Source organism: Anas acuta, chromosome 2 (assembly GCF_963932015.1).
Source record: "Anas acuta chromosome 2, bAnaAcu1.1, whole genome shotgun sequence".
NCBI classification, from domain to species: domain Eukaryota; kingdom Metazoa; phylum Chordata; class Aves; order Anseriformes; family Anatidae; genus Anas; species Anas acuta.
Window position 1 is genome coordinate 135,882,304 of NC_088980.1, and position 25,598 is coordinate 135,907,901.

The 25,598-nt window shown below is 38.2% G+C and overlaps 1 protein-coding gene across 2 annotated transcripts in view; it reads right to left on the bottom strand.

Moving 5' to 3' along the window:
* STK3 (serine/threonine kinase 3) overlaps positions 1-25,598 on the bottom strand; it is a 137,280-nt gene that overhangs the window by 90,790 nt on the left and 20,892 nt on the right. For both annotated transcript variants that reach the window (XM_068672338.1, XM_068672340.1), the window contains exons 5-6: positions 18,598-18,762; positions 18,029-18,196 (exon numbers count right to left, since the gene is read on the bottom strand). In XM_068672338.1, coding sequence (XP_068528439.1) covers positions 18,029-18,196; positions 18,598-18,762 — 333 coding nt within the window. The remainder of the gene's footprint in view (positions 1-18,028; positions 18,197-18,597; positions 18,763-25,598) is intronic.

Genomic DNA, 25,598 nt, shown 5'->3' on the forward strand with positions numbered 1-25,598 from the left:
TAAGTGAGAAACCACTTTCCGTATTTCAGCACACTAGAACTGGAGAAAGAAATGGAGATATATTCACAATGAATACAGAAAAATCTTGTCTTCTTGATGCTGGAAGTACAACGGGTACAGGTTCCTCAGGAGTATCTGAAGCAGAACCATGCATATGCTACCCCTGTGAATCTGAATCACATTTCAGAAGGATACACTGATCTATAAACTTCAGCAAACGGATCCAGAACATAAGGCCAAGACCACCTACCTGCACTGACAGAATCCAAGCAGACTGGGGAGGTAAGGGAATATCTCAAGTATGCTCCAGCACACTTCTCTTATAGCTGACCAGGACTCCTAGCACTCAAACACAGCATGACGACTGAATTAAAACACTACCTCAGGGGAGCCAATAAAGGGAGAAGAGATAAAAATCTGAAAAGAAGGCCTGACACAGAATAGGGAAAATTGTTACTTTCTTTGCTTTTCTTCAGTGGGGAAAAAAAAAAAAAAAAAAAAAAAAAAGAGACATACTATGGCAAGTCCCTAGTCTCAAAGGGTCAGTCTTGAAGCATTGCCTCAGATCTACTGTCTGAAAACTGTCAGAAGCTGATCCTGAGAAATATTACGTTACTGTATATATCTGAGATGAAAAGATAGAAAGTAAGCATAGTGGCCCCACACTTCCATAGTGACTTGAACCTCCTTTGACTTCTTGCGTCTTTCTTTTGGCAACATTCCTCTCATAAAAGAGATCATATGTACATCTGACCAACAAGAGCAATGTCCTCAGGCCACAGCAGAGCTCTGATGTTGACAGTTTCTGGTGTTGTTGATGGGAGATGGAAGATAGTGGCATCCTTTTGCGAGGACAGGAATAGCACAGTGTACATGTGGATTCCAGACATCCAGTGCACTCATCCATACCAAAACAATACACTGATATAAACCAGAAGTCATCATACAACTTTGCATTAGGACTGCCATGACTGTACCTACAATATCTACATCTTTCTTGGCCCTTAAAATTTTCTGGAACAGTCTTTCCTCTATCCCTGTTTTTTGAGCCATATACAGACTCGTATCTTCCTTCTGGAATCCTATGTGTGTAGCCTAACATCAGGATGTAAACTGCAATTTTACAAACCCATTTCAAGGCAGAGTAAGGAGAGCAACAGGATCAGAGGATGGAAAGCTGATGAGGACTACTGGCTCAACTTTCAGGGAGAGAAAGTCTGGGTACTCTACCTGAAGATATGGCAGTCAGCCAAAAAGCACCAAGCACAAGTAATAAAGCAAGAGTTTCTCTAGAACAGGCAGCAAGACCAGAAAGCACAGCGGGTGACCAATATCTTGATGATTCCTCTTGCATTTTTCTCTTGGCTCCTTACATGGAGCTACACAGGGCAATGTTCTGAAACAATGACTCAGAACCAGCATAGCATACCCCAACATGCCTTTCTGATGCCATTGCCCAAGCCACTGCACAACTAAGGCACCAACAAACCAAATGGTTTTGGTGAATTAGCTTCTTTGTCCAAAAATGGATACAACCACTGAAGAAAGAAAGAAGCCTTTCTCGGTTAACAGGAACACAAAAACTCAGCTAGGAATGCTGTAAGGATGATTAAATAAGCTATCTGAGAAGAATAAAGAGCACTACCTTGGATCAAAGACAGCGAAGATCTCACTAATAAAAGCCTTTATTTCAAGCAGGAGCAAAGTCTGAAGACAATCCTAACTCAACTGACATACGAAAGTAAAGGGAGATATGAGATTACTACAACCTTCCTCTACATGCAGGAAGCTAGAAAGAGCATGCCTGTTACAGATTGCTAGGCTGAAATGTCTTACTGAGTTAGGCTGACAAAAGCACTTGAATGAAGAGAAAACTCCATGAAGAGAAAAGCAAGGCAAATAATGCAGTAGCATGAGTTGGAACTCAGAGATTCAACTAAAAATCTTGATTTTACATACATGCAAACTGTGTAGCTGACCAGGACTAAATCCATACAGAGGTTCAATGCCTGTGATTATATTTTTGATTTAACAATATCGAACAACTGGAAAACAAAAGTTAAGAAGTGTGAATTTGTGTAGCCAGATTAATATGTAATGATTTACCAGGAACTCCGGTGAATTGTGCTCCAAAGGAAATAGTTGGCATCCGATAAATGTTGGGAATGCGTAACTAGAAAGACCATGTAAACAATGAGTATCCTCTACATACTAGTTTAGCATTCCTAAGACACTCCATTCTCAGTAATAAAACTGACAGAGCCTCAGTTTAGATGGAGATTTAAGTTAACCGTAGGTGTCAGGCACAAACATTTGGTAACAGCTATACAGACAGTTCACAGTCTTGGTCAGTAACAAGACAGCATGCACATTACTGAACAAATTAGCATTAGTAAGCATAGAAATTTAGAAGAATGATAAAAACTGCAATTCTTGTCCACCTGAAAATGCCCATTATGGGGCACCTGATACAGTTACTGTAGCATGTCACCAAAAAATATATATATATGCATATAACACGTGTACATAAGTATATGTACATATGTAATATATGCTTATATGTAGTGTGTATATACATGTGTATCTATACACACAAATTTCATAAAAAAATGTTTTCTTCTCCTTCACTGAAAGGAGACAGAATTCCCCTTGTTTCAAAGTAGCTTGTAACCATGGGAAAGAAATGATCAAGTACAAAATGCTCATCCTTCTCTGAAAACCCTGAGGCCCCTGACCATCCAGATATCTCCTAGAGCTAGTTTTTGAAATTCACTGGCTTGCTTCCAAATAAGACTTACACACATTTGTCTATCGAGGCTGCCTGAATCTGAGTTCAAGATACTCAGAAGAACATACACACAAGGTACAGTAGTTAAGAAAGGGTGAGTTCTTACAGTGTAAGAACTACATCACCTGATATACTTACACGCACACCCTAACCTTACAGCAACTGCTTGCTTTTTTTTTTTTTTTCCTTTAGGAAGCTGGCATGCAGTAACAATAAAATACAGCTGAAGCACATAAAACTGAAAAATTTGGAAGTAGAGGTTCCTGCAGTGAAGGAGATCACCAGGGCTGGATTCTCATATTCACTGAAGATCCTAACACAATGTATGATTATTTCATGGGAAAAAAAAAAAGTATAATTAAAGGCAGGTGTAGAATGTGTTCTCCCCGTAACATGCAAGCTTCATATATACATAAAGACCAAAAATTTTTCTGTGGTTCAAGAGTCATTCAAACAATGAGTTACATTCAAATACAGACATGCAAACGCTGTTTTCACAGACATTGATAAAGAAACTATGAAACAGAGCAGCAATCCTACAGGAAAGACACATTGGTTGCGATAGCCCCATCCTCTGACTTCACCTCTTCTCTATTGCCTCCCTTTGCATATCCAGAGAACCAGGGAAAAGAGAGGAGGTGAATGCGTGGAAAATCAACGTGGAAATCAGCGAAACAGCCAGAAGTTCTGTGCCGATCTTGCCTAACAACACAGACCAAGTATCAGAGTCTGGCCTTAAATTATGGTGCAGGACCAGCCAAGCTTCAACTCAGCCATTACCCTTCGAAGCTTTGAAGGACTTGCCATGCCCGTCAAAAGACAACCTTCTTTTGAGAACCACTGTTCTATGGATTAAATACAGTGATTAAAAGTCAGAAGTCAAGCATACGTTTTTGAATTTTCTATAACAGCAAGTCACCTCCATTTTTCACAATGAGTATTCATCCAATGTCCTTAATTAAATTATAAATACACTTAACGATGAATTCAAGAAGCAATTACAAACAAACTTATCTTCGAAACCTGTCAGTTTCCATGAAGAACAGCATCTCAAAACACCACGCATTGCATTCACATGCCACTCAGCATTAGGTTTCTCTGCCATTTGGACTTAATAACACCTCATACATATAAATGACTCTCTAAAGGAAGGAAAAGCCATCTTTGGTTGACTATCATTTGAATGGTTATTTGAACCCAGTAATCACACAATTCTTTCAAATTCTTATCGTATTACCAATATTTTATCAGAAACAGATGTTAGCAGCACAACTTAGTCAGAATTATTGAACAACTTTTCTTTCACTTTCATAACAAATTAGGCAATGCTTAGTTGATGCATCTGAAAAAAGTTACAGAATCACAAGCCCTCAGGCCAAGGACTGGGTGTCATAATTTAAACCATCACCAATTGAAATGCAAAGGCATAAGAACCATAACATATTACTTAGTAGAACAAATTTCTCTTGCAGATGATGATCTTCATTTCTGAATAAATTCTGAATTCTGAACAGCAACCAAAAGCCAATATTTTAGTGTCAAAAGTGTAGCAGAATTCTTACGAACTAACAGAAAATTCCCTTATCTCTACAAATAAGCACACAAACAAACACACAATCAAATACACAAGGACTCCTGTAATTTACTATTAGGCATGGGAAAGGGGGAGGAGAAAATACTAGGATCACAAAAAAATAAAGAACAAGCAAATTCCTGTAATATTCTGTTAATACTTTTAAATGCTCCAGAATAATCCTACCAGCTAGCTAGCTGTCGAAGTCCAGAAGACCTAATTAACAGCAAGAAGATGTAAAGTAATTCAGAATTTGGAAAGCAAAAACCAGAACCATTTGTTATTCTTCTTTGGCAGAAGCAGTCTTGGGGCGTGGAAGGGAAATGTAACTAACTATTTTGATTCTGAGAAGCATCCACAAATACGCAGAGTCCTCCTACTCATAGATAAAATAGAAGGATATAATGAAAGCCACAAGAAAAATACGTATGTATTTAACACTGAGATGCACCACTGTCATTTCAGGAGAAAACTGCGTTGATACAGTTTACACCAGAGTTATCTCTGATGGAAACAAAAAAAAAAATCTACAGCATTATTACTCACAGGTAACACCTAGTACAAGTTAACATCTTGTTTCTTTGCAAGTGGAACCTATTTATTAACCAATTAGCCTGGAGTTAAGTATTCAAAAAGAATAACAGTTCCACAGTTAGTTTTGTGATAGCACCTCTAAAGTTGCTCTGCAAGGCTATTTATAAAAACATAATTGTCAAAGGAAATGAAAGAAGGGAGAGACTTCTGTCAGTCACCAAAATCCTGGAGTATCAAGTCATTTATTTTTGTAGCACGCACTTTTTGATCAAAGTAATGTTATAAAAGGAATAGGAAAAAAAGAAAGAAAGAAAGAAAAAGGTTACTATGCAATTGCCAGGGTTACTAGTCTATGGTCAACACAACTCTTCTGATAATTATGAGTTATTTATGTTACAAACCTAATTATGGCATTCCCTGTAAATGTTTTTCTTCCATTAACAGCAAATGTTAACTTCATAGAAAACAAGTTCCCTTAAGATTTGAAAGAAAAATGAGATAAGTGAGCCAACCATATTTTTATTGTGTGCATACAGGTAAGCAAGCAAGGTAACACTAACTGGACTATCAAGCAGCAGTGGTGGAAAACAAACTCACCCAGTACATACAGTAGCACCTGAAGTATAAGCACAGTCATTAATGGCTTGTGAAAATTAACATTATACCCAACTGACTTAATCCATAATAAAAATAAAAAAACAAAGCTCAAGAACTAGTCTACAAAAAAAAAAAAAAAGCCAATGAGTGAAAGTAGCCCCAAAAAGCCAAAATAAGTTATAACAAAATCTATCTATGTAAGGTTTGTTAAAGATGTAAGATCAGAAACGAAGTCCTAACAATTCTTTTAAAAATAATAATGACAAATAACAATAATCAATCTTAAGTTAACACCACAGTTCTAACACCATTATTTAGAACTGTAATTTTACCACTGCTCTGGAGCTAAATTAAAAGCTTAATATTTACAAAGAACAGGTCATAAAGAAAAGGAAACAAATGCAGGACAATTTTCATGAAAACTTTCTTTCCTGTGCATTTGTATGTAAGCTAATGTTAAGCATATCCCCAGGGGCACCTGGGGATCAACTAAATCAACTAAAGTTGATTACTTTTATCAAATATGAGGAAATTGATTTCTATGATAATATATTTGCTGAATACAAAGCAAGCCTAATATGATCAAATAGGCTTATTTGAGTCACCTGTCAGCCACTGATATGCACCAAGAATACACCAACAAAACAAACCACTTTCAAGAAGCACATAAATCAGAAGCAGGCAGTTTGGTTGCAAACAGGACACTTTTAACTGTAGCATGTTTTGGGATCACAGACAATACAGGACAAACCCAACAACAAAGGGCAACAGTTTGCTTTGACCCCCTTTTACATAAGTCAAACGTGCAAATGTGCGAAAGCAGGCCTGATGAGAGAACAGCTTTTGTGAGCAGTGAAAGATGTTAGGTCACTTAAACGTTACGCGTCATTCAGAAATAAAGGGTAACATAGACCATGAGAATGCAGTCTATGTCTAATCTCCTCTTACTTTCTTTGATGGAGCAAAGAACACCAAAGGCTTTTGGTCAAAATGATCAATGCCAATCAAAAGAGGAATCAGAGCACTTCTTCCCAAACTTTTTAGTTTCTTCCACCTAATTCTTTGACTAACATAAATACAAACAAGTAACCTTTCCGTTCTTTTGGGAGTCATTACTAGTAAGAGCTTAGGTACATCAAACATACTCTATATGTAGAGTTGTTCGTGCATCTCTGGCAGTATTCTAAAATAAATCATCTAAACCTAGTAATATTTCAAGACAGAAAGACAGCCTGCCTTTGCGGGAGCAGTTACTCCACAAAACCTCTACCTGCAGACATTTTAGTCCATGTATGCTAGAGTAAATTTCTTCCACCAGAAAGTTTTTTCAGCCTGTATCACCTCAATTAAACAATTTCTATTCTCTTTAAAAGCAGCTGTCAGCACACCTGAACTGATACAATTTTGCTGATGTAAGAGATTCTTACCCCTGAAAAGGGAGGAGACTTCTCCCATGCTTCCGAGTCCTGCCTTCCTCCAACTGCATTAAACGAAAGCAACTCATTTTGTAGGAAAATGGCCACAATCTCAAAAAAGTTTGCTATTAAAATCAGAAATTTACATCAGTGCAGCGATGATAACAGACAAGTTTGTCAGCTATGACAAGCCCAAGACACTGTAAAACTGCGGGTGTGAAAATCCTTACGCATCTTAGAGCTGTTCCTTTACGTAACAGCTAGCCAGGTTAATTACATTGTACACTTCAAGTTGGAAGAAGAAGATAGCAAAGACCCAACACAGGTGGTTAGAGTCTGATTATTTTCTCAGTTAGCACTGAGAAAGTTTTGGGGGTTTCTTTTGACAAGATTTGTAAGTGTTCAAAATTTTTCTCTATACAGTTCAAACTCTGAAAAAATTGTCTTAAGTCAAAGCCGTGCTTTCATTTTGTTCAAGTTATCTGAAGAATCCCGGATGACAAAGGTTGCAGCTGAGGGTGTGACTGTGCTATTTCGGGATAGCTAGAACAGATGGGGACACGTCGTGGCAGTATCGATCTTCTGCATTCGTCAGGAAACCCTGTCCAGGTCCATTGGCCACCGCTCCCATCCTGCCAATTCTACCACAATCATCACTGTTGTCACACACACACATCTAGCAGAGATGTGTTTGTCAGTATTATTCACCCTTGCACAGTTTAGCCACATTACAGGCAAGTTGATCCAGGTGATTTTTAGCAAGGCTCATTTCCGATGACACCAAAGCCATCTTCAGAATCCTACTGCCAGATAAATACTGCAGAATACTCTTTCCCCTCCAGGCAAGTTATTTAAAACCAGAAATCATCAACTACAACCCTAGACCCATAAGCTTGCTGTAGGATTTCCAGTCTAGCAAGAACCTACTAGCTACTTTGTACTCAACATGTTTTCCCACCAAAAACCTCACATCACATCCAGGTGCTCCAGTCTCACCATTTGTTCAAATGGAAGTCAAAGGTGACCTAACAATTGACACAAATAAGAGAAGTTTTAAGGAACTTGGCATTGCTTTTCTACAGGACTTAATTACCTCTCAGTGTTGAGCAGCACGGTATTCAATAAAGTTCAGTTTCTTTTTTTCTTAAATTAGGAAATTGCACACACTCATTTTCACCCCAAAAAATAAGCGTTTACTCTTTCTGAATATGGAAACAGAAGTTTACACAACTGTGTTCCTCTGAACAATAAAGGCAAACAAAAACAAGATAGCGCTAACATTCTACCGTCTCCTGACATAAAATTAAAGCATTCAAAGTGCTCACTCAGTTGCTAAAACTTTTCTCCAAAAGTGAAAGGACAATACAGGCAATGCTCACTTGTGTCTGCACGTACTCATCCAATGCCCTCTGTCCCCAGGCCAGGGTTCATCATTACAACATTCCTTAAGGAGTCATCTGCTTTAACAGGAGGGGTATTTCAACACATGCATGGTAGTTTCCCCATAAGTCTTGGGCTTGCTACCATGTGAGGCTCCAATAATGCAACTACTCAGTGTGCACAAAAGAAAAAAAGGAAAAAAAAAAAGTAGCAGCAGAGAATACTGGGCTTCCACCTCTATTGCCAACTCTACAGTCATGGTTCCAGCACTCCCCAGGTACTGGGAAGTGCTGCAAGGGCCAACACATGTTCCCTAGAACATCTTCAGAATAGATCCCCACCAAAATATTCTTTTCTTCGATCAGATCACTTCATAAACTGTTCTAAATTTCTGGGGAAGAATGAAAAACACCACACACCTGACACTTCCTAGCCTCTCATGTATTTCTGTAATTCTCCCTAAATCAGAAGTTGTCTTGATAGGTCTGATTTGCTCCACGAGAACACATCAGGACGGCACGGAGTGCAGGAGCATGCTTGGCACAGGAGGCTTTTGTTAGCAGAATTCTTCAGGTAGGCACGCAATAAGTGCCGCTTCCAAGAGTTAATGCAGTTTTGCTTTTCTAAAACACAGACCAACGCATAAAGGCCATAACACATTAAGACAGGTATGGCATTCCAAACACCTCAAACAATCTTCACAATCAATGTGAATTCTCAGACACGGTAAAGAGGCACCGAAGAAAGCAGAAATCTGGAGGTAACGCTTGTGTTGGCTTGCTTTCTTTCCCAGGGGAACGTCAATAATGGAGAACTCACATCTGGAATAAGAACTTGGATCCATATAGTTTTGAAAACAGATCATGCTAGCTAACAAACGCAAACTTTTATTCCACTTTTGCAGGTAGACAATGCTGCTTTCTGCCATGGGATATTATTAAAAGTATTTCCTATACATTCTCTTATGGCATTTTTAAAATAACCTATAAAAACTGAAATTGATACAGAAAATTCTAATACAAAAAAATCACAAGTTGCATCCCCCGGTCAACGGAGTCAGTTCACAGACCGCTGACTGCGTGTTAGAGCTCTGTTTAAATATTTAGTCAGTAAAATAAAAGGCTGAAATGAAAAAGACAGGCTGGTTTCATTCTTCTCTAAAACCAGGGTGGTCTACGGGCAATTTTTTGATACCACTGGTGTTGCCGGGGAAACAAAATGAAAACAGGTGCCATCAAATACAAATTAAAGATTTAGTTCTATTTTAAACCACCTTAAAACAAAGTTTCCATAAACTTTTTAACTGATACTACTACAAATTTGACAATACTTTATAACAAGAAAAGGATTATAAGTTGTCTTTAGACCATCAAGTTTTAACTGAAACAAATTTAGTCTGATTGGCAACCTTTCCTTTTAAATAAATTTCTTACATTTATTATGCATCATCCTCTTTAAAAGTGACTGAGTGTACATTTTAAGGCAATATAATACCAAAACAGAAACTGGGTACATACAGTCTTAATAAGCTTTATCAATTCCAAATTTTACCTTCCTTTCAATTGAAGCAATTTTTAGTTTTTTAAACAGTCAGTATAAATTTAAAGAACAACAAAAAAAGAAATCTTACGGTGAGTAGTAATAGAAGCCTAATATTTTCCTCCTAATCTGACTGCGGTTTTCTGCCACATAATTCAAAATCAAATATCCCTCTAACCAAAACCCAAGTAAATGCACTTCTGCTTTTAAAAAGTGTATTAATGTATTAAGACTTGGGCTATACACTAGTCAAGTCTCCTTGACAAGGACTCTAGGTCTACCAACTATACAGAAATAAAACATTTTAAAGTTTAAGAAAAAAATGAACATATTCACTTGAACACAGAAGCGTTAATTCAAGCCACCAGTGATCTTTTAAAGATTTACCAAGCTCTTTTTTGGCTTAACAAGACACTAGTCACATGCAAAAATTAAGTGGACCTATTTCAATTAAAAGCAATGCACAAATTCCCTCTTCTATAAAGGTAGTTGCCAGACCTCCAAATAATTAAAAAAAAAAATCATCTTTTATGTTTTCTGTTAATCATAGAACTTGGAAGATGATGGAAATAAAAAGAAATTGATGCATGCATCATATATGTACATGTAAGGACATGTAGACATTTGTGTGTGTATATATGCGCATATTTATAGCTATTCACCTAAAGTTTTGAAATCCATGCTATACTTCACAATATGCTGCAGGTACTGTAGAATTTTTAGCAAAAGGAGTTCTCAGAAGTCTGTGCATAAATACACTGCCGAATATTTTTCCAAGTCCATTGTGCAAGGTAAAAATGAACTGAACAAACCACCCAGCATACAATTATGTGTACAGATGATGGAAAGGCTTATTCAAGCAGGAATGCTGTAATGTTAATTAATAAACAAGTCTTGTAACATACAACTTGTGATTCTAGTTTCAATGCATCTTGATGATTTACTACTGGTTGTCTATTTCAAATAAAATTTTCTTGAGATCATCAAGTTGCAGAATAGTTTTGCTTCGCACTTTGATCTATGTTTACAGTTTTCCTAACATCACAAATGAGCAGATTTACAGTGATTTAAAACTTCTGAATGAGCTTTTTGGTGGAGGGTTTTGTTTTTGTTTGTTTGTTTATTTCCAACATTCCTCCAGGGAGAAAGAGGCCAGCTCAGTAGTAGAGAATAACATTAACCCATGCCGTGCTAGGTTGGTTTGCTGAATATATTCCTGGCTTTAACCACAAGAACAGGTCCATCAAACAACTTTTACCAATGCTTTCAAATGTGCACTCGATGCAACATTCACTGAAGTCATTAAGAATCCTTCCACCTATTTCATGGCTTCATTCAGTCCCCACTTACTGTTCCAGTGTCTTTGAAAAGTAGTATTTCCAGGTCAAACATTTCCCTATTAATGTACCTTGCAAATAAATGGGTAGCATCATGGTATGGTCCTTTTTTCAGATTAGCACTTCTAAGAATTCGAATCATACACAGAAGATAGACAGCATTACATGAAACTAACCAACATCAAACTTCCCTTACAGTTATTTTAGTTAAAGTTTCAAGTTAACTCACTTGTGTGTAATTATGAAATTACTGTACTGATCCTCCGCTTACTTTGAAAGTGATTAATCAAAGTCAGAGAAAACCAACCATCAACTCAAATATGTTTCAAATTTCCTATTCAGGGGTAAGTCTAAAAAGATGAACCAATTTAATTTTAATTAAATCCTCATTTAGAAGCATGAAATAAATGTTTTCCATTTAATTCAAATTAAACTCCAGTTCCAGTCCAAATTTCAAATATTCTCAATTTCTGCTACTTTATTACACATGACAGATTAACATTTCCTTTTTGTGCACAGATGCAACCAACAAACCTGGTATCATAAAAAATAAAGAATGCATACTTTTAATAGTGATAACTTATTTATCCTGCGCCAAATAATTCTATTGATTTCAAAGTGCAAGCAATGCTTGGTATATAGGAACCTTCATTAAAATTCTATGCTAGACATGCCAAAAAGTGGGAAGAAATTATATTTATCACAAGAAACTGGCCTACACCAAGGGCGTACTGTCTGGGTTGACCTCCTCACTCATCAGAACACTCCCAGTAGTTTCCTCCTCTACATTCAGCCCACGGCAGAGTTGGTGACGAGCAAGTAAGCAAATTAAATCCTTTCAAAATCTGCTTCCTCCCTGAATCCTGTAGGCATTAAATATTCAAAAAAAAAGTCATACTTCTTTGGAATTCAACTTTGAAAGAAGAAAGCTGTGAACAAAAAAGAAATCAAGATACAAATCCTCGCTCAGTGATGGTATTAGTGTAAGTGCAACAACTGGTTTGAACCACAGAACACTACTACTGTCTTAAAAGCAAATTGCTACATATGCTGTTACTATATAGAATTGCATTTCTCATGGAGATTACGTGGGAAACAACTCCTTTGACATTGGAAAGAAAAATGATATAAAGAACATTATTTTCTGTTAGACAGTACCAACTGTGCTCATTTTATTCTCAAAGTTAGTCCACCTATTTGAAATTGGGGTCCTATTTTGCTCCACAGGGGCAAATAGCTCACGAAACAACACTCTTCTTCAGCCACATGCTTGCCTAAGGCCCACTAGAAGTTTACCTCATGAAGTTCATCTTTAAATACTGTTGCTGTGGTACCGCTCAAAGAACGGATGAGGTGGGGAAGGAGGGAAGCTTTGCAGAGAACACATCTACCCTTAAAAAGTCTATAAATCAGTCTCATTTTATTGATAGGCACCACTGGAAAAGTCCAAGAGGACAGGTAAGATGAGCTCCAACCTCGTCCTAGCACCATGTATCAGTGAGAACTAATTCTTGTTCTTCGGTCAGTTTCTGAACCAGTTCATCATGTGGCTGCCTAAATGCTCTTTGCAACAGAAATGGCAGGAAGAAAGCCCCTCTGAAGCTTTTTAAGGTCAGTTTAAAGCAAACACACTCCACACAAAGCTCAGAGACACCTAAAGGTCTCTCAACAGCTCTTTGCAAATTCTAGTCTTCTGCTTCAACCATATCACACCACAGAATTAGGTCACCACATATTAGCATATCTAACATACTATAGATGTACGTAATACAGTGTATCACAATTTATTAAGGAACTTAGAATGAACATGGCATCATGTTGGACAACACACACTAAAATCCTGTCTTGAGGACTCAAGTTTTAAGAAAATGACGAGACACAATGGAAGACCCAGTTCGAAAAGGGGAGCCATTTTGCTGTTGTTCCTTTAACTACATGCATTCATAACCCTACCACTGACATTACTGCACGTGCTAGGGTCTCGTGCTTTTTTCCAAGTCTTATGATTTAACTATTTTAAAATAATCTTAGTACTTCCAGGCACTTGAAAGCACACAGTTTGCCTACAGTTAAATATCCTATCATAACACAGAAGCCACAACAGAAATTCCACAGAATTATGACCTCCCTGAGGAATCCCACTCAGAGAGTCCTACCACAACTCACTGCCTTCTTCCACAAGATTTTGAACAGGTAGTAAAGTAATAAACAGTAATATACAATCAACAATCCATATTTAAATCTCTTTAAATATTAACTCGCTCTATCTAGAAACAGCAGTCAAGATCTCCAGTTATAAATTAACAAGTGCCTCACAGAAAGTTTTTTAAAAGGGAATGACTTTTGGAAGTTACCTCAAACTCTTTTCTAAAGATAAGCAGAAGCACTAAAATAAGAAAATAGTATAATATACTTTTATAATGCTGCTCTAAATTGAAAGCAGTAATGCTAATGTGACCTCTCAAATAAAACAATAGAAACTGATGAGACAATTTCATCTGCTGGAGAAGGGGGAAAAAAGGCAAGCATTCCCCCTATCTGAATTGGTTATATAGAAAATTATCTGACAATGCCAAAAGGTTTTTGGTGTTTCCCCCCCACACCATCCTCAACTTCTGGCATAAGACGGTATAGAGGAAACCATTTACTCAATGATTAAAAACCAGTCTAAATCAGACAGTGATGCTCAACAGGACACCTTCCTTGGTTCTTGCAGCTTTACACAGCAATAATTCTCACTTCAAACTCCACTTTTAACGCAGTATGCTGAGAATAAATAACTGGGAAATGGTAGATTGTTATAAGATACATCAGGCATAAAAGGTTATTACAAACAGATTAGTCCAGGATGGAAATGACACAGGCTAAGCAGGAGGCATGGATAATCTGGGTAAGTGCCATGGAAAAATAAATATCATGATTGGACTTAAAGCAAATGGAAGCAGTTCAAATTGGCTTCCTCCAATTCACTGTAGAACATGTGATGCCCACATGGTCCATTTCCAACAAACCTCACCAGAAAGAAACAAAGGCCAATACTGTGAAGTGTTGAAAAACGCATCTACCACCAGCTTCTTCCATACTGCAGCAACATGAATTATTGCAGCTGCCTGATAAGCATGAAAGAATTTTTTTTTTTGAGCTACCAGCATTTATCTGAAACGCTCCATCCTGTCAGTAAGTGTTGACCTTGCAAAGAAGAGCAAATTTTATGAAATACAGGCTGCAGTTTTACAGTCGGCCTACAAGGCTCAGTGCATAGCTGTGGCCAGAAGTAGTAACTCCACTCAAACCACTTCCCCCGTCCATCTACGTGCTCCTCTTGCTCAGCTCCAGCAGGTTTTCTGTCAGTTAGCTTCCCAGAAGACCAGTTCTTCTGCCCAACTCCTTGTGAGGCCACAAAAACGCCAGTGTTTGCTTACCAGAAAGGTCAGCAAGCAGGAGCTCCTGGCTAGGGACAGACATCTTTATAACCTGAAGCCCACACTTTAAGGGGCTTAAGTTGATCATGAAAATCACAGCCTCATGACAGTAAGTGACCATTGATTAATATACTAAAAGAACATAAGGTAAGGGTGGTGGTCCTAGAGAAAGGGCCTCAAAAGCTGCCATTCTTAAGGTGTAAGATGAGCTTTATGGCAAAGTTAGTCTACTTCTTAACAAAAAGAAGTGTCAGCAATACATAGATGGTGATCAGATAAAAACCCTGCAGCTTAAACAATCTTCCACCAAAAACAACTCATTTACATAACAAATTTGAGATCACAGCTTGATTAGCAAACACAGAAAACATATCAAAAGCACGTTACCAACTTGCACCATAAAGCACGATCAGAACTACTGCAGAAAAATAGAGCCAACCTTTGTCTTTCTACCAAAAGAAATAAAAAAAGAGACCTTTAGAAACAAACAGACATTAAAGACAGATATTGCAGGAAGAGGAGAGACTACACAAAGCAGTTAATGGTTTGAATTAAATTCAGACAGTGGTAGGAGGAATACTTTATCAGAACAGCCTGCACATATGCTGCAGTCCATAGGAAACACAGGAGCACAGCTGTTAAAGCCTCTCAGTGCAGGTTCAGAGTAGGAGCTTGAGTCTTCCTCTAGACCCACACAGAAGCCCCCTTAAATTAGCTCCACTATAATAAATTCAGAACTGCTCATCCCAGCACAGGAACCAAAGACAGATGCATACACTGTTACCCACATTAACCCTGGTCATTGCACTGACGACTGCAATCAGACTTCTAGCCCTGTTAAATTATCTAGGTTTCAGTGATTTTTTTTTTTATTATTTTTTTTGTGACTCAACAGCAGACTCACTGCCATTTCTAGCAACAGTATCACCACAGTTTAGGGTAACCTTGACAATGTCTGAATTTTTTCCTTATCTGAAAAACACTTCTTTGAGGAAAATTCAGAGAAAACACAGAAGTTTCCCTTACTAACAAAGCATACCATTATTACAGCACCAGCAAAAGCACAAAAAGGAACTCTGACACAAAATATGTGAGGCATTCTGTAATTCTTACATGAACAAAGCATTAGACTACCAGGCTTGCAAATGGTCTTGACCTTTGAGCTTCAAACCAAGTACAACAACAGCAGGTTATTTTGAACTCTGATTTGCCCCAGAAACAAGTGAAAATATCACTGATGACACTTACACAGTCAAGTACACTAAGCCACTAATACTTGAACAGAGAGGAACTGATTTTTTTTTCCCCCCACACCAAATTCCATTTTGCACCCCCTGCTTCTCATTCTTTCCCAGCTGAAACCAGCACAACCCCTCAGAGTAGCCAGAGTGTGGTTAAGCAGAGGAAGCTATGCTTGTTTGCATGGAATCTGCTATTTCCTCTCTGCCAAAACACTTGTTTAAAGAAGTCATGTAATATTTCTATTAAGCTGTAAATGCAGTTGACAAGGAAATAGCCTACTGGCAGTGCATTACCTTTGTGGCAGTGCCAACCAGCCTACAGCAAAATAGCGCACATGGTAATTTCAACATGCATTCCCAAGTAACAAAATTGTGCCTTACATAAATACCACAGAACTCCAACAACATCTAGAAAAAGCAATGAAAATTTGCCCAAGCTTTCATGCTTGCCTATATCAATTCTGTGTCATAACTAAAACAAAGTAGGAAAGCATCTACATATGTCCAAATGTCCTGTGAAGCTGTATCATATGACACTGGGAAAACTATTGCAACTTAAATCTGTGTATTTCTTGTTAACCACTGTAACAACTCACTAATAAAAATTAAGAAAAACTCTAGGTATCAAATACATAAAAGACTACTAACTGCATACAAGCCCTTAAAAGCCATAACGTAATTTATTAACAAGAACACATGTTCTATGTAATCCAGAATTGTTGTGTTAAATTACTTTGGCCTTTGATAGCATTCATTTGATTACACGAATTAAACAGATTCACAAGCCTTCAAACTCAAACAGTGACCTTTGATTTATAAGCAGCTATTGTCACGCTTATAAAATCCTCACTGATAATGCAGTCCTCACCTTTCAACAGCTAGTGCAACTACACACAATTATGTCAAATGAACTCAGCTGTAATAAGGACAACTTCACTGAAAGTACAAGCAAGAAAGCCACCATGATAAAATTCAACTGATTCGTAATGAATAATTCTTCAAATACTTTTCCCCAATATGTCAGTTCATCTGAATTAAATTCCCATTGATATTGAAAACAAGCTACAGAGATGCTTATCCTGGTCTTCTTGGCTTTCATCTGAGTATTTTCAGTTTGGACACTAATTTTAAAATAGTTAGCTACCCAGAAAAAAAAAAAAAAAAAAAAGTGGTGCAATGGTGCAAGAAAAGCACTAAGTTTTGCAGTTGGAAACATTACATCATTTTGGAAACAAAACACTCACTAGCTTTAGCTGAGCCGCACAGTGGAAAAAAAATCAGGAAACATCTCAGGTCCAAAAAGCACAAACAAACAAGAACCCAATAGCACTAAATACACTTGAACTTACAAATGTGCTACCTTACAGTAATCACATATGAACAGCACCTTCTCTCTGAAGACTGCTGATATACTTTTATCATGATCCTGATATACAACACATGAGCAAAAGAAAACTGAGCAAGATAATCTAACGCGTATACAATTTTCACAGCAAAGCACAAAGGTGAAAAATAATCTGCTTTTAACATAAAGTTTCTTTTTAGTACCAAATGGGTTTTAGGTGTAAACAATCCAAGAAAGGATTATTTATTGATGCTCAGTGTAGTTATTCTAGTGTTCATTTCAAAAAAGAAAACAAAAGCATGACTACCACTGGCAGCACTTATTCATAGACAAGCATTTTTCCCTATGAACTTCAAGAGCAATTCCTTTATAAATGCTACTTCTCATAGAGTGAGTAATTCTATTTACATTTTTATTTTGCAAGAAGTAAATCGGTTCAGCAACAGACTGTAAGAGCTGGTTAAAAAAAAAAAAAAAGAGCTGCCAAAGGTTACTAACACCAGCAGTGCTCACACACAGCAATCCTAAATACTCTTCTAGATGACTTTTAAGTCAAAACTTACAAAGGAGGATGGCCTCTTGGTTATGGAACTCTACGAAGTGCAGCTGTAGTCTGAAACTGGCTCTATATGTTGCCTTAAGTCAGTTAAGCATTTACTGTTTTCTCTCTCCAGTGGAGATAACACTCTGACACCTTATAAACACATGCCAAAAAACAAACGGCAGCAAATAGGAAGCATCACAGCAAGTAGAAATCCCTAGTCATAAATTTCATCCATGAATGTACCATTTGATGACTCCAGTATTGGTACTTTTAAAAAATACAATTAGAAATAAATGCTAGGGCATACACTTACCCTCATTGGATGAATATCAGCATATGGAGGCTTTCCTTCAGCCATTTCTATTGACGTGATACCAAGGGACCAGATGTCTGCCACACAGTTATAGCCGATCTCCTGTATTACTTCTGGAGCCATCCAAAATGGAGTTCCTATAACAGTATTACGTTTTGCCATTGTATCCTGTAATTACATTATTTATGCAATTAAAACAGTGATGTTTATTTTCACGAATTCCTTTGATATTAGTTATATATTTAAAAGTTAAAATTAGCTACCCTAAACTCAAATGGTAATGACAGCAATTAAGACCAAGCAGATTGAGGCTACCAGCCTCTAGAAGCTAAAGATCGTAAATCTTTAACAAAGCTTTAAAGCATAATCAACAACCATTTGAAGTACAACGGGTTATAATAGTAAAAAATAAAAAATAAAAATAAAAAATAGCCTTCCAATACATGAAATACTCAACCACTAGTTTCTTTTCAGACACAAAATTCAAGGCAGAGAAAGAGACAGAAGTATAAAAAAAATGGTTAGCAGCACTAAAGCATTTTTAAAATCATCTTTCCACATGTACTTACTGTTAACTGGCCAGCTACACCAAAGTCAGCTAATTTTGCATGCCCTTCGGTGTTAAGAAGGATGTTTCCAGCCTTGATATCTCTATGTATTTTTCTCATAAAGTGCAAATATTCAAGTCCTTTAAGAGTCGATTTCAGAATAGTTGCAATTTCATCTTCTGTTAGCTGCAAGAAAACAAAACCATTTTCAGGTATATACATGGACTGTTTCTATACATTTAGGCTATTTAAAATATGATCGTTTCATAACGTTTATCACACCATGTACATGACATATTTTATAGACAGGAATATGCCCAATAGCATTTACAATTCAAAACTCTTTATCTAGTAACTTGACCCATATAGCCAGACTCTTACATGGCTAGAAACCAATTTGAGCAAGCAAGCTGCAAAATTAGCAAAGGGGCTGACTGATGCAGATCAGGTGGCAGAATATGCAATATTCTCTTGCCCGTCAATCAAACATTATTGCTTTTTATACATTGCCATCCTTCATAAAAGGATCTGCTTTTGTTCATCAGCAATTCCTAACTCTGCATCCCTTAGTAGCTTCTTATTGCTAGCTATTTACAAATTAGAGGACGAACCAAGACCTTCTCCACCAAGAACAAACAAAAAAACACAAGGGATAAAGGTGTACAGAAAATAGAGAAATAAATAAATACAAATAGACAACTAAATAAATATATTCTTCACAAACTTGGTAAAAAAATAGTCATCACAGAGAGCTTGTTACTCATTATCTGCAGTGAGATAATGGAGATAATGTAGCTTAGAGAAATACAGGTTGTAATTGTTAGGAAGTTTGTCTCACTAACTGGTTTGCAGGACTCTGCTGAAGCTTGTCTTTTTAGATGTTCTTCTTTTCTTTTTGAGACTGGTCCTTTCATTTTACATGGAATATAAATAAATGCTCATTTTTGAAGATAAACATTTCTCACTCTGCCTGTGCTCCAACCTGACACAAAGCTGCAGAACTACACCCACACAGATGTGCCCCTATAACCTTCACAAAGTCCTACTTGGCCCAGAAAAAGGGCTACTAAGATGTCAGGATACTTTTATGCTAGAAGGTGCCAGTAACTATTATCACCTGTTCCTTTGATCCGTAGACAATTACAGAAATGACTGAGAATGGATGCCAACCAGATGCTATGTGCTTTTTCTTCCACCATTTTTCTTGCTTGTTGCCATCTGATGCAGAGAACGAATTCTTGAACTTTTGGGATCTTTTTAAATTACCTACATTATTCAACAATTGTTAGATGACATCCACACAGGAAGATATAATGGGTCTTTCATTTCAGCCACAAACACTGTATCCTTTAAAATATCTTCCAAGGATGTTAATTATTTTGCCGTGTATGCAAAAGTTCCCTGTTAGTTCTTGGTGTGTAGATAACCCATAAAAGCTATGCTGTGATATATTGGACTACTATTGCACTGCAAGATTGTATACCTGAACTAACATGAATCTTATATAGCCAGAGCTGGCCCTGAATAGATTTTATTCAATGATCCACATTTCAGTAATCACAAGTACCTCTATATGATGATAGTGTAACATGTGAGCCCATTGCTTTCAAAGTATTCACAGACATAACTCCTGATCTTCAAAAAATAAAAAATAATCATCCCCTTACGTAACATTTATCAGTTTATAACACTCTGTAGACTCAGCAAGTCTACATCCATGATGAATTTTTAACAGGTTTCTTTGCATTCTTAAGTAGCAGCGTGTCCTTCAACTACTTCCGAGAATCCAGGTATGAGAATTGAAGTTCCCTGCTGTTTTAGAGCTGCTGAAGTCAGCAATACAGTCAGCATAGTTGAACTGGCACTCTGTCACGTTTGTTGTTTATTTTTCAGTCAGGATGAATGGAAACGTATTCTCAAATTAGTCACAGTAGCAAGAAAGGACACAGTACGACTGAATACAAGTTGAAAAATGAAAAATTGAAGAATAAGACAAACAAACCAAAAACTGTCAGCAGTAATATTTATTGAACTCCATGAGCATCACAAAGCAAACACTAGGAACTCTTTTTGCTTGATTTCATTTTTTTTTTTTAAGCAGACTAGACAAACTTCAGTTTTAAAACTAGAAAGAAACAAAAAAAACATGCAAAAAAGAATCATAATTGATTAAATATCTCCTATAAGTAAAGAAGCAGTATGAAATGCATAACTGTTTATCTTAATTGCTTTAGATCTGCACAACTGGAACACAACCTCCTGAGAAAGTGCTATCAGAGATCCAGTAAGAGTGAATCTTTTGCAGGTACCAGACGCCTTAAGAACACTTCTTAGATTTTGATCAACATCTTAGAATAAAAGAAAACACACCCATATATACATGATTCATCCCATGTGATGCAACTTTAAGGAAATACAAAGAAACTGTTCAGTCAACTGAAATGCCGTTCAGTTATAGCTTGTTGGTACTTTAATACAAGAACTAAGCAAATAAAGTTCCAAGACATGCTTGGAAATGCAAGAAGCTACAGAACCAAAGATGAATATCCTAATTTGGCTGCAACACCAGGTTGTAATTTCCCTCTATTTTCACAATCCTGCCCAGAAATCAAGTTAAGTTAAGCAATAGCAACTCCTTCCAGTTTCAGTTCTGAAAGTGCTGGTACACATCTGCAGCTCCTTTCCAAAAAGGAAACCAAGAACCAAAACCGCTTACAATCCCTCCGCAAGCCAGCAGGATGACTCAACAGAAATGAAAAAGTGATGAGTCAGCAAGATGATCTGCACCTGAGTTACTCATAACTAGCTTTAATTATTTAACAAATAGAACCACTTCCCTATTCCTGCTTCACTCCAGCCTCATAAAACCTGGGCGTGGAGCCCAAGGGCACAGTTACACATGCACTCACTTAGGCTGCGGTGCCAAGCTCTAGTCCCTCCTTTCGCTGAAGCCTACAGCAGTAATTCCTACTGTCAGCCCTTCCACTAAATGACTGGAACTGACCCTAGTTAAAAATAAACCTGCCTGCCAAATTATTTTTCCAACAAATCAGTCCCACAGTTCAATTAATGGCACAGTCAGTCAGCAGGGATGTAGCAGAGGTAGGAGCTGCTCCTTCCAAATAAGTACACGCTACTACACCCAGAGATTTTCAGGGACTTGTATGAGCCTTTCCCGATGCAAGCAGACAACGAACTTGATGGTGGGACAAACTCCACACTCCTCGGCAATTGGTGACCGCCTCCACAGCGCATTATGCATTCCTTGCCTGCCATTTCTCTCCGAGATCTTGCACAGTGATTCTATTCAGTGGCATGCTGCTCAAAGCCTTTATTTGTGCTGCTTCTTCGTGCTGGCTGCTGCACTGCTTCAAACGATGTATGCTGTGAGAACCATGAGAACTACAAATCCTGTTGTGCACAGCTCAAGCACAGCAGCTTTCCTGGCATTGCTCTGTCCCTGGGGGAGTGAAACTGCCTACCTGCTCTGCAATCAAGATAGGACTCCAAAGTCAACTGTACAGTAAACTGAACTATGGTCAGAAGGATATCTGGAGGAAGAGACAGCCCAGAGTGCACGAGCCAGTAGTTTTCTGGTTAAGTGCAGTAAAATATTATCTGAAGACTTCTAGCTATTAACAAATTCAGTTAAAGAGTTTATGGTATGCTGAATGTAACACTTTCTGCTGGAGCTTCGCCAAATCTACCCCAGCTCAGAAACAGCGTCCGAGTCTCTGATGACTCCCATGCAATCATGAATATGCATATTAGGAAGACACCACCACCAACAAAAAACAGCACGGACAAACGTACAGTGAGATCATGCAACTCACTGCCTGCCTTCCTCCAGAGTCACGTATTAGGAGAAACTGATTAAAGGTCTCTGAAGGGCAGGTCTCTGTTCAACATGAAGTATTCTTAAGGAAGCAAAGCCCTGCTTGCAGTTCTTGAAATACCAGTGGGCAAACCACATGGAGATCTCGGGGTCACCTCTAGATGGAGAGGTGCTTTTACAACCGCATGGCAAAGTCCAGCTCTCAAAAGAAGGTAGCACAACAGCTGTATCAAAAGCTTGACAAAGAAGCTAAGGATCACGAAACCAGCAAGTGAGAAGAGGGTGTACTGCAGCCTGCTACACCACGTAGGTTGTGCAGTGCCTGTGTTACCCTCTTGAATGACTTTTGTCTTGCAATCCACCCACAATAATCCTTGTCACAGCAAACAACTTGTTATCTACTAACTCTAGTTCCAACAGGAGTTTGATGCAGAGATACTAGTGCCATCAATAACCAGCACACAGTACAATTAAAACTAACAAAGCTATTTAATATCTTAATACTGGGAATACATTACAGTCAGGGTTGCTATCCTGGTCCAGATGTATGGTTCTCATGCTGTACTATTGCTATATCGAGCCATATGGATGTCATGCTTCCTGTTAAAACAGTTGATTTATTTGATTCTGAGGTTTTAAACATGCAGCACCATTGCATCTTCGTGCAATTTCACAGTCGTCATCTTTCTGCTTCACTTCTGATTTCCTGTTGCGTCCAGATCCTCATTCATCTCCTTGGTATCTTTGGCTAGCTCTGGTTCTGTATGCTACATCCCTCTGATTGCTGGTGCTACCCTCTAAACATGAGTCACCCATGAAACAGCTTCAAATCCATCGTCATCAAAAACACATGCAAGTCACACATTAAAAAGTATGAGAATGAAAAAGGCAAACAACTCCACAGCCTACGTAAAAGCATCAAATAACAAAGGCAATCATTAAAGTGGAAATTTGGGACAAATCAGCTCACAGCACACTCAGGTGTTTCACATCCATTCGGAGGCCAGCTAATCTACATGTTTCTGTTCAACTGGCTGTGGATGTCACACATGGGAGGCTGAAGGGTGCATTGATACAGCCTATCACACACTTCCTAATCCATGCAGCTGTTGAGACAACTCATCTAACCAGGTTCTCTGCTCGCAGCCAGTCACTCTTCTTCCTGAGGGCCCCTTAGAAAGCTCAATTGCTTTAACTGCCTATGTCCTTTCCCAGCTGCTCTTTTTACACTAAGTAATACATGCACATTAAGCCTGATGCTTCCAGGAAGTATCACATCACTGCATCTGAGCAGACTGATTAGATCAAGCACACTGGGTTGGTCCCTTTTCACGGCAAATAAAGGGCCCATGGGATAATCATTCCTTCCCCAGAAGAAGCTATGACGCTCAGACATCACCAATCTCATATCACATACCACTTTTCTTCATTTATGTGAAAATAAGGCTAGACTAACAACGATGCTGAGATGGGGGATGTAAGCAAATAAGCATGAGAATTGAGACACCTTTTCTGCCTGCAACAGTTCATAAATTACCCTTCAAGTAAGGCAGAAAGCTTCAGAGAAAAAAAGTGTTATGGTTGCAGCTCTAGACTGAAGCCAATATTAAGTTCTGGTTCCTACTCTGACTGCTACAAGCTTTAATGAGATTACAGTTTCCCAAAGCCAATAATTATCTGAGTTTCACTTTCAGAGCAATTGACTTTGAGACTTCTTTTATAAGTAGTTCTGCACACTCTATGCGAGGACAGTACTCTTCAAACAAATTCACAGCCTGTGTCTTGAGTGAGATACCACATCGTGACATTTAATTATTTATGCTGACAAGGTGCAGTCGAAGACTGAGTAATTGCTCAAACTAAGGTATATATATAATATAGAAAGAGAAAAGGGGTTATAAGAGGACAGCTCAATATTATGGTATTGAAGGGGAAAAGAACTCACTGCCAAAGGAGAATTACTAATTTTAAATTACTAATTTTACAGAAGTAAAACTTAGGCACAGGATCATATGATAAAGAAAGGGAGGCAGCAAGTATTCTTCCTACTAGACCTAAACCATTTTGCACATAAAATCACATGGAAATCGTGCAGTAATAAACATAGTGCCTATCCACAGCAATAGCACTGCACAGGTGACAGCAAGCTTTTCAGATTCAAGCTTTTGACTATGTAATCCCAGTAGCAGGACTTCTGTAAAGTATCTTGAATAAAACATGTAACAGATCCCATTTTCTTAAATTAGGGCTTTTCAACCTGGATAGCTCAAAATAGCACTAGGAAAACTGCAGCATGTAGAATTCCAGTTCTACCTGTAGTTCGAAAAAGAGTAGAGCCCAGTAGCAACATAAAGTTATCTAATCATCATCTAATGGCTTGTATGGAAAGCTATTTCAGGAAATCTCATCCATCTCCCATGGTCACATGCTCAACAACAGCTGGCTGTAATTAGCAGACAGTGAGATCAAAAACTGATTAGAAGAGGGAAGTTGGACTCAGCAGGCCTTATTCTCCACTACCAAGTTTCAGCTTGCTGAAGGACAGCTATGACGTACTCAACAAGTTCAGCAGATATTGATGGAAGACTTGGAACTATTACAGAACAACACAAAGCCTCTTCAGCACTGTACAAAGTACAGACAACATGGGAAAATGGAGTTTAACTACGATTCAGTATCACAATGTCACACAGAATCACAAAATGGTTGAGGTTGGAAGGGACCTCTGGAGATCATCTGGTCCAACCCCCTACTAAGCAGGACTACCTAGAGCACATTGTGCAGGGTGGCATCCAGGCAGGTTTTGAGTATTTCCCGAGAAGACGACTCCACAAGCTCTCTGGGCAACCTGTCCCAGTGCTCTGTCACCCTCACAGTAAAGAAGTGTTTCCTCATATTCAGCCAGAAATCCCTGTGTTTCACTTTGTGCCCATTGCCTCTTGGGCTTTTGCTAGGCAACATTGAAAATAGTCCAGCCCCATCTTCTTGACACTCTCCCCTCAGATATTTGTACACACTGATAAGATCTGCCCTCAGTCTTCTCTTTTCCAGGCTAAACAGGCCCAGCTCTGGGCCTGTCCTCACACGACAGGTGCTCCATTCCCCTGATCTTCTTCATAGCCCTTCTCTGGGCTCACTCCAGCAGCTCCATGTCCCTCCTGTACTGGGGGCCCACAGCTGGACACAG